Source organism: Carassius carassius, chromosome 28 (genome assembly GCF_963082965.1).
Source record: "Carassius carassius chromosome 28, fCarCar2.1, whole genome shotgun sequence".
Classification (NCBI taxonomy): domain Eukaryota; kingdom Metazoa; phylum Chordata; class Actinopteri; order Cypriniformes; family Cyprinidae; genus Carassius; species Carassius carassius.
In genome coordinates this window covers 14,251,983-14,267,618 of record NC_081782.1, presented here as the reverse complement: position 1 = coordinate 14,267,618, position 15,636 = coordinate 14,251,983, and the positions used below count along the sequence as shown (strand labels likewise).

At 36.2% G+C, this 15,636-nt stretch overlaps 1 protein-coding gene across 1 annotated transcript in view; it reads right to left on the bottom strand.

Annotated features, from left to right (window-relative positions):
- The window catches only part of sorl1 (sortilin-related receptor, L(DLR class) A repeats containing), a 65,246-nt gene that overhangs the window by 36,966 nt on the left and 12,644 nt on the right, over positions 1–15,636 (bottom strand). Inside the window, exons 4-6 of the mRNA XM_059514485.1 lie at positions 13,488–13,649; positions 13,133–13,200; positions 3,774–3,954 (exon numbers count right to left, since the gene is read on the bottom strand). Coding sequence (XP_059370468.1) covers positions 3,774–3,954; positions 13,133–13,200; positions 13,488–13,649 — 411 coding nt within the window. The remainder of the gene's footprint in view (positions 1–3,773; positions 3,955–13,132; positions 13,201–13,487; positions 13,650–15,636) is intronic.

The following is a 15,636-nucleotide window of genomic DNA, read 5'->3' as shown; positions in this document are numbered from 1 at the left end:
TTATTGTAATAAAAAAAATAACCCAAATTTAAAAATTTAAATCTTTTTAAATTAAATACATTTTAAGTTGAAGTTTTTCAGCAAATGAATTTATATTTCTATATTTACTTCTACTTTAGCACTGAAAACTTCAGGTTTAGTTAACAATCACCACACTGGGCTAAACGTATATCTTACGAGCAAAAATAGCATAATTAAGATTTTAAAAATTGGTTTAACTAGCCAAAGATGGTTTGCTTGTTTTTTAGCAGGTGAAATTGGAAGATCATTTTAAACCAGTGAAGTTGATTCTTTTCAGCAGGGGTATCTTATGCCTCCTTAAAATGCTACCTCTTTAGACAGCTCACTAAATGTTAGTCTGTAAGTGAGTGGGCGAGAGACTGAAAAAACGAGAGACAGAAAGAGAGAGGGGGTTGCTACAAGGGTACGTCTGGCCAGCAGGGTCAGGGCCAGGCCACACACAGTCATCAACAATCCAAGGCTCTCAACAAGCCTGTCACTTTCTCTCTCCTCAAGAGTAGATATTACCAACCTTCCAAGCCAGACAAGTTCCACAGAGCTGTTTGCTCTGGCCTGTTTACTATTTGTCTGTCTTGTCATAGACCTCCTTAGGATAATTTTGTTAAATGCGCTACGTAGAAAACCAACTTGCACTGCAAAGAGCTGAATGGTCTAACCATAATAACCACTAATTATCCTGCTGTAAATCCATCCACTCAGTAAGCGAAGTATCCAAACCCGTTACAAAAAATTCACTGGAACTGTGGCTCACCAGAACATAGAGAGCAAATTTCCCATAGCTGCTTGTGGAAAATTCAGAAAAATCACTCAAAGCGAGTGCGTATTGCTCCTTTTGGTCTATGCCTCACCAAAATGATTCTCTATGAAATGAGATACAGATGACTTTCAGGATGATTGAAGGGATATTCCAGCCAAAAAATAAAAAATAAAATCTGTCATCATTTACTTCCCATCATGTCATTCCAAATCAAACTCTCTTTCTTCTGTGGAACACAAAAGAAGATATTTCGAACAACAAACAGTTGAAACATCCGTCAAAATATCTTCTTTGGTGTTCCATAATGAATAGTCCTTCACAAACAAGAACAATAGGAGCAATTATGAAACTGTTTCTTTGCATTCCAGCAGCGCTCTGAGCCGTTAGCACAGCGTAGTGTGGAAGACAGGACCATACGGCGGCACTGGGCAACAGAACGCATATAAGTGGTGCATGAGTGGTTAGTAGCACCCCAGGGAAACCAAGCTACAACTTCATTAACGGAACATAGATCAGAGCTGTCAAGCAGGCATCTCCTCCAGCACGGTGTCCAAGGCCGTGGTGCTGCCATCCATTCAGCACCACTCATAAATAGCCATCAAAACTCCCACGGAGTCTCTGGCTTTCTGAAGCCGCAGATAAATTGCACATTTCTTCCCACTTTAATGGGTGACTTGGGCTAGCTTCTGCTTCACGCAAACCTGGCAGTGCCATGTGTGACCTGCCAGATGCCTCGTCCACTTCTGGGCAGTCAGACATTTGCTGTGGGATGAGGTTAGTGAGATGCCAGCCGATGTGAGGTGGAAATGATTAACCACTGAATACACTCAAGGGTGAGAGATACACTGAAATATAACACTAGCCGTGGTCAGCATAGACATGAAGTCTAGACAGTCATTGTTTCAGCAACCAAAACTATGCAAAACTTTATGGAGGCATATTAAATGAAAACAAATATTTCAGGCTATATTATGTTCCCATCTTGGATACGAGGCAAATAAGACAGTTTGAAAGATACAGCTTAAAACGTTTTATTTTCTATGGCTGATGACCTGTGGTGCATGACTGAGTAATGCTAACTACCTCACAATACAAAACATATTGCAGCACGTCGAAAGGATGTAGGGTAGTAATTGTTTCTGCTCAAAAGTGTGAAATGATATTAGTGTCTAACTTCAATAAAAAGGGCAAAAATAATGAAATGGTCCATAGTGTGTAAATCTGTGTGATCTCGGAGTTTACATTTATTTCAATGAAACTCTTTATTAATAGATCTACATGGTATTATGGAAATGCAATAAGAAAAAAAATATACAAGACACATGGTTTTAAACCAGTCGTTCTCAACCTCAAACTGACTTAAATGTATTGAAATTAATAAATTATTATCCAAGCTAAATTGAAATGCTAAAAAAAAGACAAACTGTTATATAACTACCAAAGGTGCTGTATTACCAGGGTGGCCATATGTGCCATTTATTTTGGACAAGTCCTGGCCAGGATTTTTATATTGCCTAAAACATCCAAACTAGTGTGACCAATAACATACAGGCATTGTACATAATCAACCAATCCTGTTGTGTTAGAAGGTGGGATCTACAGAGAACGATCAAAGCAAGGCAAATACGTGCATTTGTTTGTTAGTTCGTTCCACTTGAGGAAGCGCTGCACAGAACAATCATTGTATGACACCAAAGTACTGTGAGAGTGATTCAAATCTTCAATACCCCTAGGTTATCAGTTGGTGGAAAACACAGCGTATGCAACCATCGAAGCCAGCAAACGAACTGGGACAGATATCGCAGATTCTACCTGACCTACAAAGCATCGCCATCCATCTGAAAAGCTTTTCAACCAGAGGCATATTAAACGTTGACAAATCAATTTACAGTGTGTAACACCTGTTGCCTTCCGTTGTCAATTGCAGTTGTTCCTGTTGTGCGTCCTTGATCTGGCAACACATATGAGTGCTGATTCTGAGGAGGAGTCTTGAGTCATGTGGAATACTTTTTATAATAGATTAATGCTCTTTTATTGGACTTCAAAATCTTAAATCGCATTCACTGCTATTATAAAGCTTGGAAGAGCCAGAATATTTTTTTTATATAACTGTCCATATACACCTAGGGGTAAATTGCATTTTTGGGTGAACTATCTCTTTAAATCTTTATAACTATTCTACGTATGAAATAAACATTCTCTTGTTCGCCATCTTGTATTTCTTCTTTCATCAAGCCTCGTGGAAGTGCATTCTGGGTTTGCCCTCTCTGTGTAAGATACACATGATGCTGCCTTAGAATCCGGCCAAAATTTGGCCTCTTAGGAGGCAATATAACTAAACCGCCTACCTTCTGGAACAGTCTTTATCCCGGAAGCCTTAAATATTGCCTTCCATGCAGCTCACTAGGTTTTGGAACAGAGCAAGTGTTTAACAGCAACACGTTGTGTAACTTTGTACATTGCTTGCATATTTTCACAGTTTTCTCCTCTGCTCTGTTCACAGTCTGATATTTAGCAGATGCTTTAATTCAAAGTTACATTTTTATAGATTGTCCCTTCATGGGACAATTATTATGTTTCAGGGTGCAATGATTTTGCAGTATTCAAACCCGCAACCTTTTAGTTACCAGCCCAGGTAGAGTGCAGTACTAAATTACCTAAATTACCTTCCTGCCACAAAGTTCAGAAGTTCATTGTTTGCTAAACACACCAGCAATCCTCCACACTTGACTTCAAGGCATTAAAAGTGCCTGTTATCACTGCCTGTTCATCTTGAGCAGGACCGTTCCTCCAGCTCTTCAGAGGAGTGTTTATTCACACTCACAGGAGAGGCATTCAGGGAGTTTGGCACAGATCTGACTCTCAGCACTCTGCACATTCTCTGTTTTTTAAATCTAGCTCAGCACTGCATATTCTTCTCATCTTTTGCTATATAAAAGCCTGAAGCTATCCTTCAAAGGTTTGCAGCTTCGGTCTGGTCACAGTGCACCCTTACCCTAGTGGTTGTGGCAAACATGTACTTGTCCCGTAGCTGGAAGATGTCCACCTTCTCCAGGATAACACGGCGGTTTTGCTCGTCCTGGAAGAAGTCTGTGCTGCTGAGGATGCTGGAGTCTCCCTGGGGCTCGTGGCGCTGGACAAACACTGTGGTGGGTTTGTCATACGGTTCTACACCCCTATGGGAATAGAAAGACACATGTTTGGACATACTTGGAAACAAGTAACGTGGTGGAATTCTGAAAGCCCCCACTCCACATTAGTTTTTTTTGTTTTTTAGGTTTAGCATAAATTTGCTCTCCATTTTATCTGGCAAACATAAAAGCAGCCAATAATATATTTTTGTTTTATATTTATTCAGAAATCATAACATATTTTTGTTTTAGATTTATTCAGAAATCAACTGTTCGCCCCTCTCCTCTCTTCTGTGGGGTGATGCGCAGTTTTCTGAGAGACTGTCAACTTTAGCCGCATTTGTTGTGGAACTTGCTAGATAGCACGTTATTAGGAAAGGGGATTTGCAAAGATTCATTAAAAAAAACCTTACACTCACTTCTTCTGGAGGCGAAGCTGGATCACGAATGATTCGCGCAAACATAGACCCATTTAAGTAGATTGGGGGGCACAATCGCTCCAAAAAAGTAATCCACTGCATCTTCAGCAGCTCAAATGTCGGGAGTAAACAACGACTGCTATGTTCATTATTACATCCAACAAAAGAACACCTCAATTGCTTAGAAGACATTCTTGTCTACACTTGCTCCAGCGTCAAAACAATGTTGGACTGTTGTTTACAGCTCACTCAGGGCAGATCTGTGTTAAAACACAAGTGTTAATTAACAATCGTGGAAGAGAAACTACGTCACTCTGCCAAGAATCTGTGAAAGAGCTTATTATTTATGTGGATAAAAAAAAAAAAAAAACGGGTTGTTGTGTACACACACTGGCAACACACATTTATGATAAAACAGCATGTAAAAGATTATGTCCCCTTTAAAAGCAACAGTAAAGTCAATTATAATGTAACTAGGGAAGTCACGAGAACCGATATTACGGTACCAAGTTAGTATAAACATTTTTGAATCTTGCCGAAACTTGTTTTTCTTCAGTAGCCCAGGTACCGATGGTACCGAAGATAGCCACTAGCGAGGCTGCAATTCTTCCGGAACTGATGGGGGCAGGCAGAGCATACGCCTGGAAGTGTGAAGGAGAAGAAAAAACACCTACAAGCACACTAGAAGAACTATGTGGAAGATGGCGATGATATATGAATATGAATGTGGGAGATTTAAATAAGCACACGCAGCTCTGAAAGCACAAGCACGGCGCATGATCACGCACACACATAACTATGAATGAACAAGCTGTAAGCTGTCAGACAGTGTATCCATCCTCGGAATGTCCTTATTAAAATTATTGGCTAATATTTCACCCATAATTGACTAATGCTCACATTCAGCATTTATGTATGTGTGCATGCGTGTGTGCGTGTGTGTGTGTGTGTGTGTGTGCGCGCATGCGTGAGTGCTTGCGTGTGTGTGTGTTAATTTGAAGGCCATGTGCCACTAATGTTGTGTTTTGTAATGTTTAATAAAGGAGTTAATGTTTAAGCATTATTGTTATTATATATTTTTTCCCTTGGTATCGACTTGGTATCAATTATCGTGTACTTTTAGTGGTATCTGTACCACAACAAGATTTTTGGTATCATGACATCCCAAGTTATAACAAAAGATTTCCATTTTTTTTTTAAATGCTGTTTTTCCTTCCTATTTATCCTGAAAAAAAAGAAAAGAAAATGTGTCATGGTTTTTCTCTAAAATTTTAAGAAACCCAAATGCTTTCAAACGGATAGTAATAAGAAATGTCTCTTGAGCACCAAATCAGAATATAATTTTTTTTCTGAAGGATCATGAAATACTGACTTCACAATATTACTGACTTTAATATAAAAAAAAGTGGGGGGTTCGGTGCCTTGCTCAAGGGCACCTAAGTCGTGGTATTGAAGGTGGAGAGAGAACTGTACATGCACTCCCCCCACCCACAATTCCTGCCGGCCCGAGACTCGAACTCACAACCCTTCGATTGGGAGTCCGACTCTCTAACCATTAGGCCACGACTTCCCGTATTTTTGATTGAATACATGAAGTCTTAGCATAACAATTTGGACTTCTTTCAAAAAACTGTATTGACCCTAAACAGTAATGTATTTATTCGTTGAACAAAAGCTTCATGTAGTTTATGCATTTTCAAGTACACTGCTTAAAAAATAATACGTTAATTAATAAAGTTACTAACTTGTTTTATATTGTATTTCCTAATGATATACAATGTGCTACATTGCAAAAACAGCACAGCGCATACGCAGCAGCATTTATCAAATGTGATCAATAGTTACTTCCACTTGCCAAGCTAATAAATTACGGATAAATTATTCATGGAGAGTGTGGGAGATCAAGACTACAGACAGGGAGGAACGGGCAGTGGTTTCAGATAAACGGACAGGAGAGTCGCTCTCTCTCTCTCGCTCTCTTTCTTTATTCTGGACAAACGGCCTGACTTTACTTCCTCTGTAAACACACAGGGGTGCTGATTGTTGAGACTGGCTCTTAAATCACCAAGCTAGAGGATAAAGGGATTATCTCACAGGGGAACAAACACACAAACCTCACCGTTTGCTTTCTATTTCACAACTGGGGGTTTAACACGTCCAGCAGCAGGGTGAGAGATGGATAAAAGCAGGGGCTTACAGCTTTTTTAACCAGCCCTGCAGCTCCGCTTTAGCTTGTCTAGATTAAAACTGAAAACCAATTGCGGGCTCAGAGGATACAGTCAGCAAACTCACACCCAGAAAAACACACACATACACACAAAAACACACAGAAAGTATATTTGTTGACCTTTCAAACAGAAGTCAAGCCGTTTGACAGAACTTCTTTATTCCCTCTGACTGCTACTATAAAGTAATAAAATACATTAAAATATAAAAATTCTGGTCAATACCGATAAGCCAACAATTATTTTGATGTTATGGCCAATATTAAAAATGTAAATGATTTTGTCTAAATTACACTAGTGTTTTAAAGTGTGGGGTCGAATATTTTTGTGGAAACTGATACACTTTTCAGAATTAAAAAAAAAAATCTATTTGAACTATTTAACATGACCTTTGAATGGTTATGTACTACTCGGCAACACAAAATGTAAAATAAATTAATTAAATTAGTTTTACATGCCATGAGGGAATTTATAAATCAAAGCATAATTGATTTTGATTGACTTTCTAAAGATTACATTTAACAGTGTTATTCAATTATTATTTTTTCCCCCTTAATTAAGATTGCAATAATGAGGAATCTAAATGTAAAAATAGAGAAAATAAACAATTCCTAATTATCAGCTAATAATCAATATAGTACTGATACATCACGCAAGCTGAGCCAAGCTCAGTGTGAGAGAGCTCTTAGAACAAAGAACAGAAGGGTTTTCACTGCAGTAATGGTGTAGTCAGTCCCCGAGCTCTCGAGTCATTTATGTTGGGCCATCGCAGTGGGTCGCTGATGTTATCTCCACAGGCACTGACTGCCACTCCAGCCGATGAAATAGGCTACGGCTGGCAGACACAATCAATTATTAATATGGCCACAGTCTGAGCCTCATCAGAGAAACATCCACAACCGACTGTTTCACAGTCAAGCAGCCTGTCTGAACGGCAGACCACATGCTTGAGAACACAGACCACTTCCTTATATATCTTATGTTATGTTGCAATAATGTGTAAACAAATCTTTTCTGGCATCAATTTGAACTAAAGTAAAAAAAAAAAATAAAAAAAAAAATGGTAATCGCATCTGTGATGAATTACAGTCATAACATTCTAATTAGCTCCGGTCTTCCGGTCGGATCATATCTTGGAGCATAATGTTTACGAAATGGGAGAGCAATAAGCGCCACTCTGTTATTTCTAGTTGCTTCTTGCGTTCGATGCCAGTCCCTGATTGTGCAAACACTAAATGCTGGCTGCAACCCAAAGCAAGAGTTTCACATTCCTACATAAACTCGTGAATTGAGCGAGGCAGCACAGAGAGCGCTCAACCCTCTTCAAATTACAAACACTGATACAAAACTCCTGTAGAGCGTGGAGAGCAAGCACTTGATTTGCCAATGATCTTCCTGAGCTCTGATTATTTTGTTAGTTTAGCGTTACAAAAAGCAGCACACAGCAGCAACTCACAACCCTGATCTTTTAGATAGCAAATGAAACCACAGAACTGAGCCATATATGATCTTTAGCATCTATCTGATTTAATATACAGCAAAAATCATAATATTCTGAAATATTATTACAATTGAAAATAACAGTTTTCCATGGAATGCATTTTAAAATGGCATTTATTCCTGTGATGTGAAAGCTGTATTTTTATTAGCTATTACCCTAGTCTTTACTGTCATAGATCCTTCAGAAATCTGTTATCATCAAAGTTGAAAACAAATATACACAATAATATTTTGTGGATACTTTTTCAGGTTTCTTTGATTAAAGTTTATTTATAATAAACTTTTATAACGGTATTGATAACCGATAATGATCAGGATAACCAGTAATTTTTTTCAATTTGAAAACTAATAACTGATATGTTGGCCAATAAATCTAAATAATCTAAATCATAATTTTTAAGAGCATGATATTAGAGACTAGCCTTGTCCCGAACATTTCAACATAAATCAAACATATACATTACAGCAACCTAGTTTAAACCAGTGTAAATTTTAAAATAAATTTTACACTCCAATTACCAACTTTCTTTATTAAAAAAGCTCTCACAAATAAATAAAATAATGCTTAAATAATTCAAGTCATTGAACGACATTACTTACGTGTAAAGAATCAAAATACATGTGCCATGGATAAAATAGAATAGCCTCCACACACAGACGATAATGAAATTATTTTAAACCATATTTTTAATAAAATATATTATAATAATAATGCATTATTTATTGGCTTTAATATATCGGCCAAATTTTCTTATCTGTTCGATAACTATTACAGTAAAAATTAGCATTTATCGGCCGATTCCGATATGGTGGCCGATATATTGTACATTCATAAACCTTGGTGAATAAAGGTACAAATTTCTTTAAAAATAAAAATCTTACCGAACCCAAACTTTTGAACTGTAATGTATACTAAAAGGCTACTAATAATAAGCAGACAACTGCATTGAAACTATTTGAATTTTAAATTATTATGATATATTATCATATAGTTTTCTATGTCACTACAATCATGGTGGCATACAGTGGCTGACTGGTCGTCTTGAGCACCAGGAGTTTTCCTGGTGGGCCGCTGTACAATGCAGGCAGGCGTTTTGCATAAATATATATAAAAAATGAATTGTAGTAAATGTACGTATATCCTTCCATCTGCCCAGATGAATGGCCCGTGCAGCCTACTTGATTCAAAAATTCGAATTAATTTAGCATGCTCCGGCTCAATAGCGCTCGTCAATGTCAAAATGTTTGTAATTGCCAAAGTGTAGAAGGCAGGATTTTCTGTTCACAGATGCTGAGCTGTGTGTGACTTGAATGCGAGCTGAGGCAAGATATAAGCAGCTAAACATGACGAGACAATTTCAGCAATATTTGTCAACCATTTACAAAAAGATATTTCTCAGATTTTAATGCCATTTATGTTATTTGTCACAATGTACAAATTAGCAGTTTTCAGTAAACATGAAATAAGAGTTAATGTTGCTGTATCTCTATAAATGCTTTCTCCGTGATTTCTTGGTCTAAGAAAATGTTTAAAAATCATTCTCAATCTTACTCTAGAACATTGTAAATCTGAAGACTTTTGCTTTCGAGTGCCATGCATAGGAAAGTGATTTATATTATAGGCCTAATAAAAATATAATTTGCTTATTCATTCACATGCATTATTTTATATACACACTGGTGGTTAAAAAGTATGAAATAATTAAGGCTTTTTATTTATTTATTTGAAAGAAGATGAAACATACAGTAAAAACAATAATATTATGAAATATTACATTTAAAATTGTGGTTTTCTATTTAGGATATTTTAAAATGTAATTTATTTCTCTGATCAAAGCTGACTTTTCAGCATCATTACTCCAGTCTTCAGTGTCCCTTCAGAAATCATTTTAATGCTGCTTAATTTGCTGCTTAATCATTCAGTTAAACAGCATTTATTTTTAATTTAAGTGCTTCGTAATGTGTGTAAATCTCTTAACTGTCACTTAATTCAATTTAATGCAACCTTGTTGAAGAAAACTATTAATTTATATTTTTGATTCTTACCTGAGCCTGAATGGTATCACATTTTCCACAAAAATATGAAGCAGCACAAGAGTTTTCAACATTCACAATAATCATAAATGTTTTTTGAGCAGCAAATCAACATATTACAATGATTTCTGAAGGATCGTGTGACACTGAAGACTGGAGAAATTATGCTGAAAATTCAGCTTTGATCACAGCAATAAATTATATTGTACTATATATTCGCATAGAAGACAGCCATTTTAAATGGTAACATATTTCACTGTACTGTTTACTGTACTTGTCATCATCATACCTGCCAACCTTGAAGAAATTTTATGAGTACTACAACCCCCCCCACTGCATGCACGCGAGAACCTGACAGCCCACCGCCAATGTATGCTCCACCGTTGCACACACACCTGTGAGAAACCGATGAGATACCTAACACTATAATACATATACACATAATATCCTTTCACCAATTAAGATTTATTAGTTACTCCATAACATATACAAGTAGACCATAAATGTTATACAATTACTGCAATCACTCCGAACATTTTGTACAGGAGGCATAGCCCATGGAAACTTCTTCCACCTGAAAATCTTGTCAGAAATAAAAGTAAACTGAGGACATTCTTTCTAAATAAATAAATCAAAACATTAAATAAATGTGCAAAAAATGTTATCAATATCAAAATCAGTTAAAAATCAGCTAAAAACAAACAACAATTTTTTTTTATAATTTTCCATGCATAGTGTTTAAACTTTTGCATTGTTTAACTTGTTAAAGGTTGCAGATTTGGCTTTTTTAAGTAGTGCATCAGTGAAAGTCTCTTTGTAACAAATGATGCCTTGGGAGGCAATCATGACTTTTCTTGTTCCCAGAGAACTAAACATCTCTGTGCTCATATTAATAGATTATTATTAATGTTGAAAAGAGCTGAGAATATTTTTCTTTTTCAGGTTTTTTCGGGGGGATAAATTGAAAGAACAGCATTGTTTGTTACATTTGTTACAGTTACATTTATTTGTTACATTTATATTATTTACATCAATCTTTTGAATGGTATAGTATTGCATATTGTTATTGAAACTTCATAATGTTTCACTTGATTATACATTTAGTCAGGAATTATGGAAAAAGTCTAACTAGTAAAATATTTACACGTTATGTGAAAACTAGTACAAGTATATAAATGAATAATAAGAGACTTAATCATGTTTATTATCTCTGCTGAATTAAGTGCTTCATTCTTTTTTTCTGAGGAAATCCAAATCTCAAATACTCAACCAAATCACATTTTAGGGTGAATTATATCTTATTCCCCTCATCGCGAAGCAAACAGTAAAATAAAAAAAAACTTTATTTAACATAAGAATCTGAATAGGGTGTTCAGCGCGGGGGCGTGGTCGAATTAGAAGATAATGAAGGGAGATGCATTGTTTTCATATGGATTACTTTATCACAGAATATTTGTTTTCAGCAGCACTTGTTTAGTTTAATAATAGACATGTCAGGCTTTCTATAGATATCTGTCTAATGTCTCTTCGTTGAGTATTCACGGAGTTACAGTTCATTTTAATTACGTGTTTGTAAATGAAGATCAGCGCAGAAAAAGGCTGCAGACAGCACACCTTGTTTGTTATCTTTATTTTATAAGTGCACAAATTTTTGTTGTTATTATGTCTGTATACAAATAAAAGTAGACCCTTTACAGATTCGATTGATGTATTGCTCTTATCTGTACGATCAAAACTGAAAGTGTAATTTAAGTTCTTTTCGGGGTTATCAGGAGAAAATGCCTCATAACGCGGATACGCGTTAACCGACTCAAGAGGGTTGAACAGAACAATTCAAAACGAAAGAAAACCGACTGCTCTCTGCTTATGTAACGTTAATCCGTATGAAATGTGCATTTCTCTGGCGCGTTCACTACTGCGAAGATCGCGAGACAGCATCGTCAACTTTATCTTTGCAGTCGACACGACATTGATACAGAAAACACTTGTTTATTAATAATTATATTCATAAATATAAAATATTCATAATCATTACTTTTGCCGGTTCTTTGTGACAGCTTTTAGATGCGTTATTGGCAGCGCCACCCTTACATCACTTTTCTAACTGCCAACTAAGCTTGTGGATAGGAGGGCCAGGTGGGCGGCGGGTTAACATGCAGCGCTCTGATTGGCCGAAAGCTTTTCTCCACTTACACGCTGTGGCTCAGTACGAAAAATGCGTACATGTTGCCAGGTCTGCATCATCAAAATAATTTGTATGCTCTTTTCAACAATTGGAGCTCTATTCCTTAAAATGATATATATGTCAAGCTTCTGGAAATGTGCAAATACTGTATATCACCAATAGAAAGACATCATAAAAACAGTCCGCATTCTGCACTATTCAAGTCTTCTAGATGATATCAGAGCATTGTGTCATATGGACTGATAATATTGGTATTTAACTTTAGTGATATTAAACTGTCCCTCATAAGAATTCTTAAAAATTATTTACTATTTGCCATATACACCAGGAAAGACAAATTATAATATTAAAAATGCCAGTTATTTATGGTGTGGTGCAGTGTGTTGTGGCCCGAGTTTGGTGGGCCGCTCTGTGCCAAAAAGCCCAGGGGCTCTTTTTGGCCCCAATCCACCCCTGGTGGCATAAAAGGTGGTAAAAAGGTTTTTTAAACTAAACTGGTTCATTTAAAATAAATGAACTGTCGAAACAAACATTTTATTAAAATGAATTGAAATGCTTCATGTTTCATAAGACAAAAGGACAGCAGATATTTAGGCAAGTACGTTTAATTGTTTACTCTGTTTGTTTCGCTGCAAAATTGCAAGCAAAATATGTGACAAAAAATAGCAATGTAGAATTTTGTTACCACTACTTGCTGGAAAATGTAGCTTGTTTCTAGAAAAGCTACTATGTTTATAGCACTGAAAAATGCAAACATAAATCATACCCATACAAACATAGAAAACATTCCAAAACAGATTTCACACTGGACACATTCACAGAGCGATTTGCGTCAACACTCTCAAAGAGCTTGATCTTACCAGAAGTAGGACTTCACATGTTCCTGAATTAACACCCACGTCTCACCAAAGTCATCTGATTTCCACAGCTGCCAAAAGAAAATTAAAAAAAGAAAACAGAACGTTAAGTCCTTCCATGTCAGCAGTTTCTAGTATAACATTTAATATGATTCAACATTTATCATAAAAAAGATTATCTTATGAAAATTACAACTGATTAGCTCAAATCAAAACATGCTGCTTTGTGCTAAATTCAAAAGGGCAAATCTCTAACAAACAACTAAAGGTCTACAATGACAGTGCCATTCATCTTATTAAAACTGGACACATGATATACAAAAAGCCCAGTACTGATGGAAGGAATTAGTGTTCATACCTGTTTATTGGGGTGAGAACTGTCATAACCGAGGACCAGGTTAGGCCTCTTACTGTGCAGCAGTAAGTCTGTGGGCTTGAATGGGATGGAGAAACCTTGCACAAATTGGCAGAAGTCAAAGGTGTTCCACAGGTAACTGTTCGTGGTGTCAGTAAATAGATACTGCAAAGGAAAAAATTAGAAATGAAGAAATGAAAAAAAAAGGTCAATTCAGCAAAAATAGAAAATTTCGTTCAGCAATAAATAAAATGTCATCATTTACTAAAATCTCAAATTACAAACCTATATTATATAAAAACATAAGACATGCAAAGAGGTGCCAGGTATCTATTTCCCATAGAGTGACACTGGGTTCATAATCCCCAGCTCCAAAAAGCTCCAGAATAGTAGTCCATATGACTCAAACATTTATGATGTACAAGATGTATACTGTAATATGACTAGGGATGCACCGGTTGACTGGCCATGAATAGGAACCGGACAGTTTTTGCTTAAAATACACAATCGGCGGGTTTTTGGTCTTTTTTCGGCCGATTTTTCCGGAAGCGCACCCGCGTGCACATACCACATTGTAATCATTCGCTATCATGTCATTTGTTTGGAAGCATTTCTGTGCAAAACTGTGCGCAGGACACGGGCAGCCGTTCAGCACTGGAAGTGCAGAGCTACATGTCTGAGGCACAGATAGCAGGAAGCGGACAGCTGTTGCTGTACTGGCGCACAAATAAGAGCCCCTTTCCTGCTCACTGAAGTTGCGCGAGTGTACTGTACCTGTCCGCGCCCTGCACAAGCGGAGACAGTGAAGGGATGTTCAGCTCAACTTCTCGCGTGTTGAATGAGAAAAGAAATGGACTAAACTGTGACAAAACTGAATTTTTTTTTTTTTTGTAAAGTAGAAGTGGATACACGTTTGAAAAGCCAGAAGTAAACGTCAGTTGTGTATAGGATGATTATTTTTATTTTACCTAAAAATGACATCGACTTAATTTGATTTAAAAAGCATGTGCTGTAACACACTGAAAAAGTGTTTCATTCATCCAATTAAAACAAATTCAGGGTAATGATTAAAATATACATTTTTTTTTAACTTGAGCAAATAGTTATTTATTTTTCATTGGCTTCATGTAAAAAAATATATAGATGTGAATCATTACCCTATTTTTATTTTATTTTTTTTAATTGGACAAATGAAACACTTTGCATCTTTGTTTTATTTGCACCAACATTATTTTATTTTAACATTTTGGAATAATTTATTTATATAGCATACTTTTATTTATTCTAACTGGTAAAGACTTTTTTTTTTTATTTAAAAACAAATTTAAAAACTAAAACAAATACTGAATGCTGATTAAGAAACCTCTTATTGAATGTGTGTTGATTGTGTTGTTTGGATTGTAGAACTATGCAGTTGTTGACTTTAATTTCACATGATTACAGTTAATCTTTTCATTTAAGGCCAGTTCAATGTAGTTTCAACCCAATTCAAAAACAGAAGCTAAATGCTGATGTCTGTACTATATATGTTTGTATTGAATGTTGGCTACTTAATGTGCTGTTACTGCCGTTAATTTCAGATGGTTACAGTTATTGTTTTCAATAGCCAAAAGCCAGTTTGGCCTATTAAATACCAAATAAACATCTTGTTTATGCATACTTTCCTTCTTTTTGTTTGTTGCTTAAAGAAAAAAAAAATCGGAAATCAGTATCGGTATCGGCCAGTTTGCTTGTAAAAAAAATCGGAATCGGCCATGAAAAATCATGATCTGTGCATCGCTAAAAATGACCTGATTATGGGTCTGTTTGTCTTAAAGCTTTGGAGCTTTTATGATGCTTTTAATTGTCATTATATAAAAATAGCCATCCACTTTCTTTGTTTGAAAAAGAGCAGCATCAACATGTTCAATATCTTCTTTTGTTGTCCAAAGAAAAATCCTACAGATTTGCAACTTAAAGGGATAGTTCACCCAAAAATGAAAACTATGTCATTAATAACTCACCCTCATGTCGTTCCAAACCAGTAAGACCTCCATTTATCTTCGGAACACAGTTTAAGATATTTTAGATTTAGTCCGAGAGCTCTCAGTCCCTCCATTGAAACTGTGTGTACGGTATACTGTCCATGTCCAGAAAGGTAAGAAAAACACCA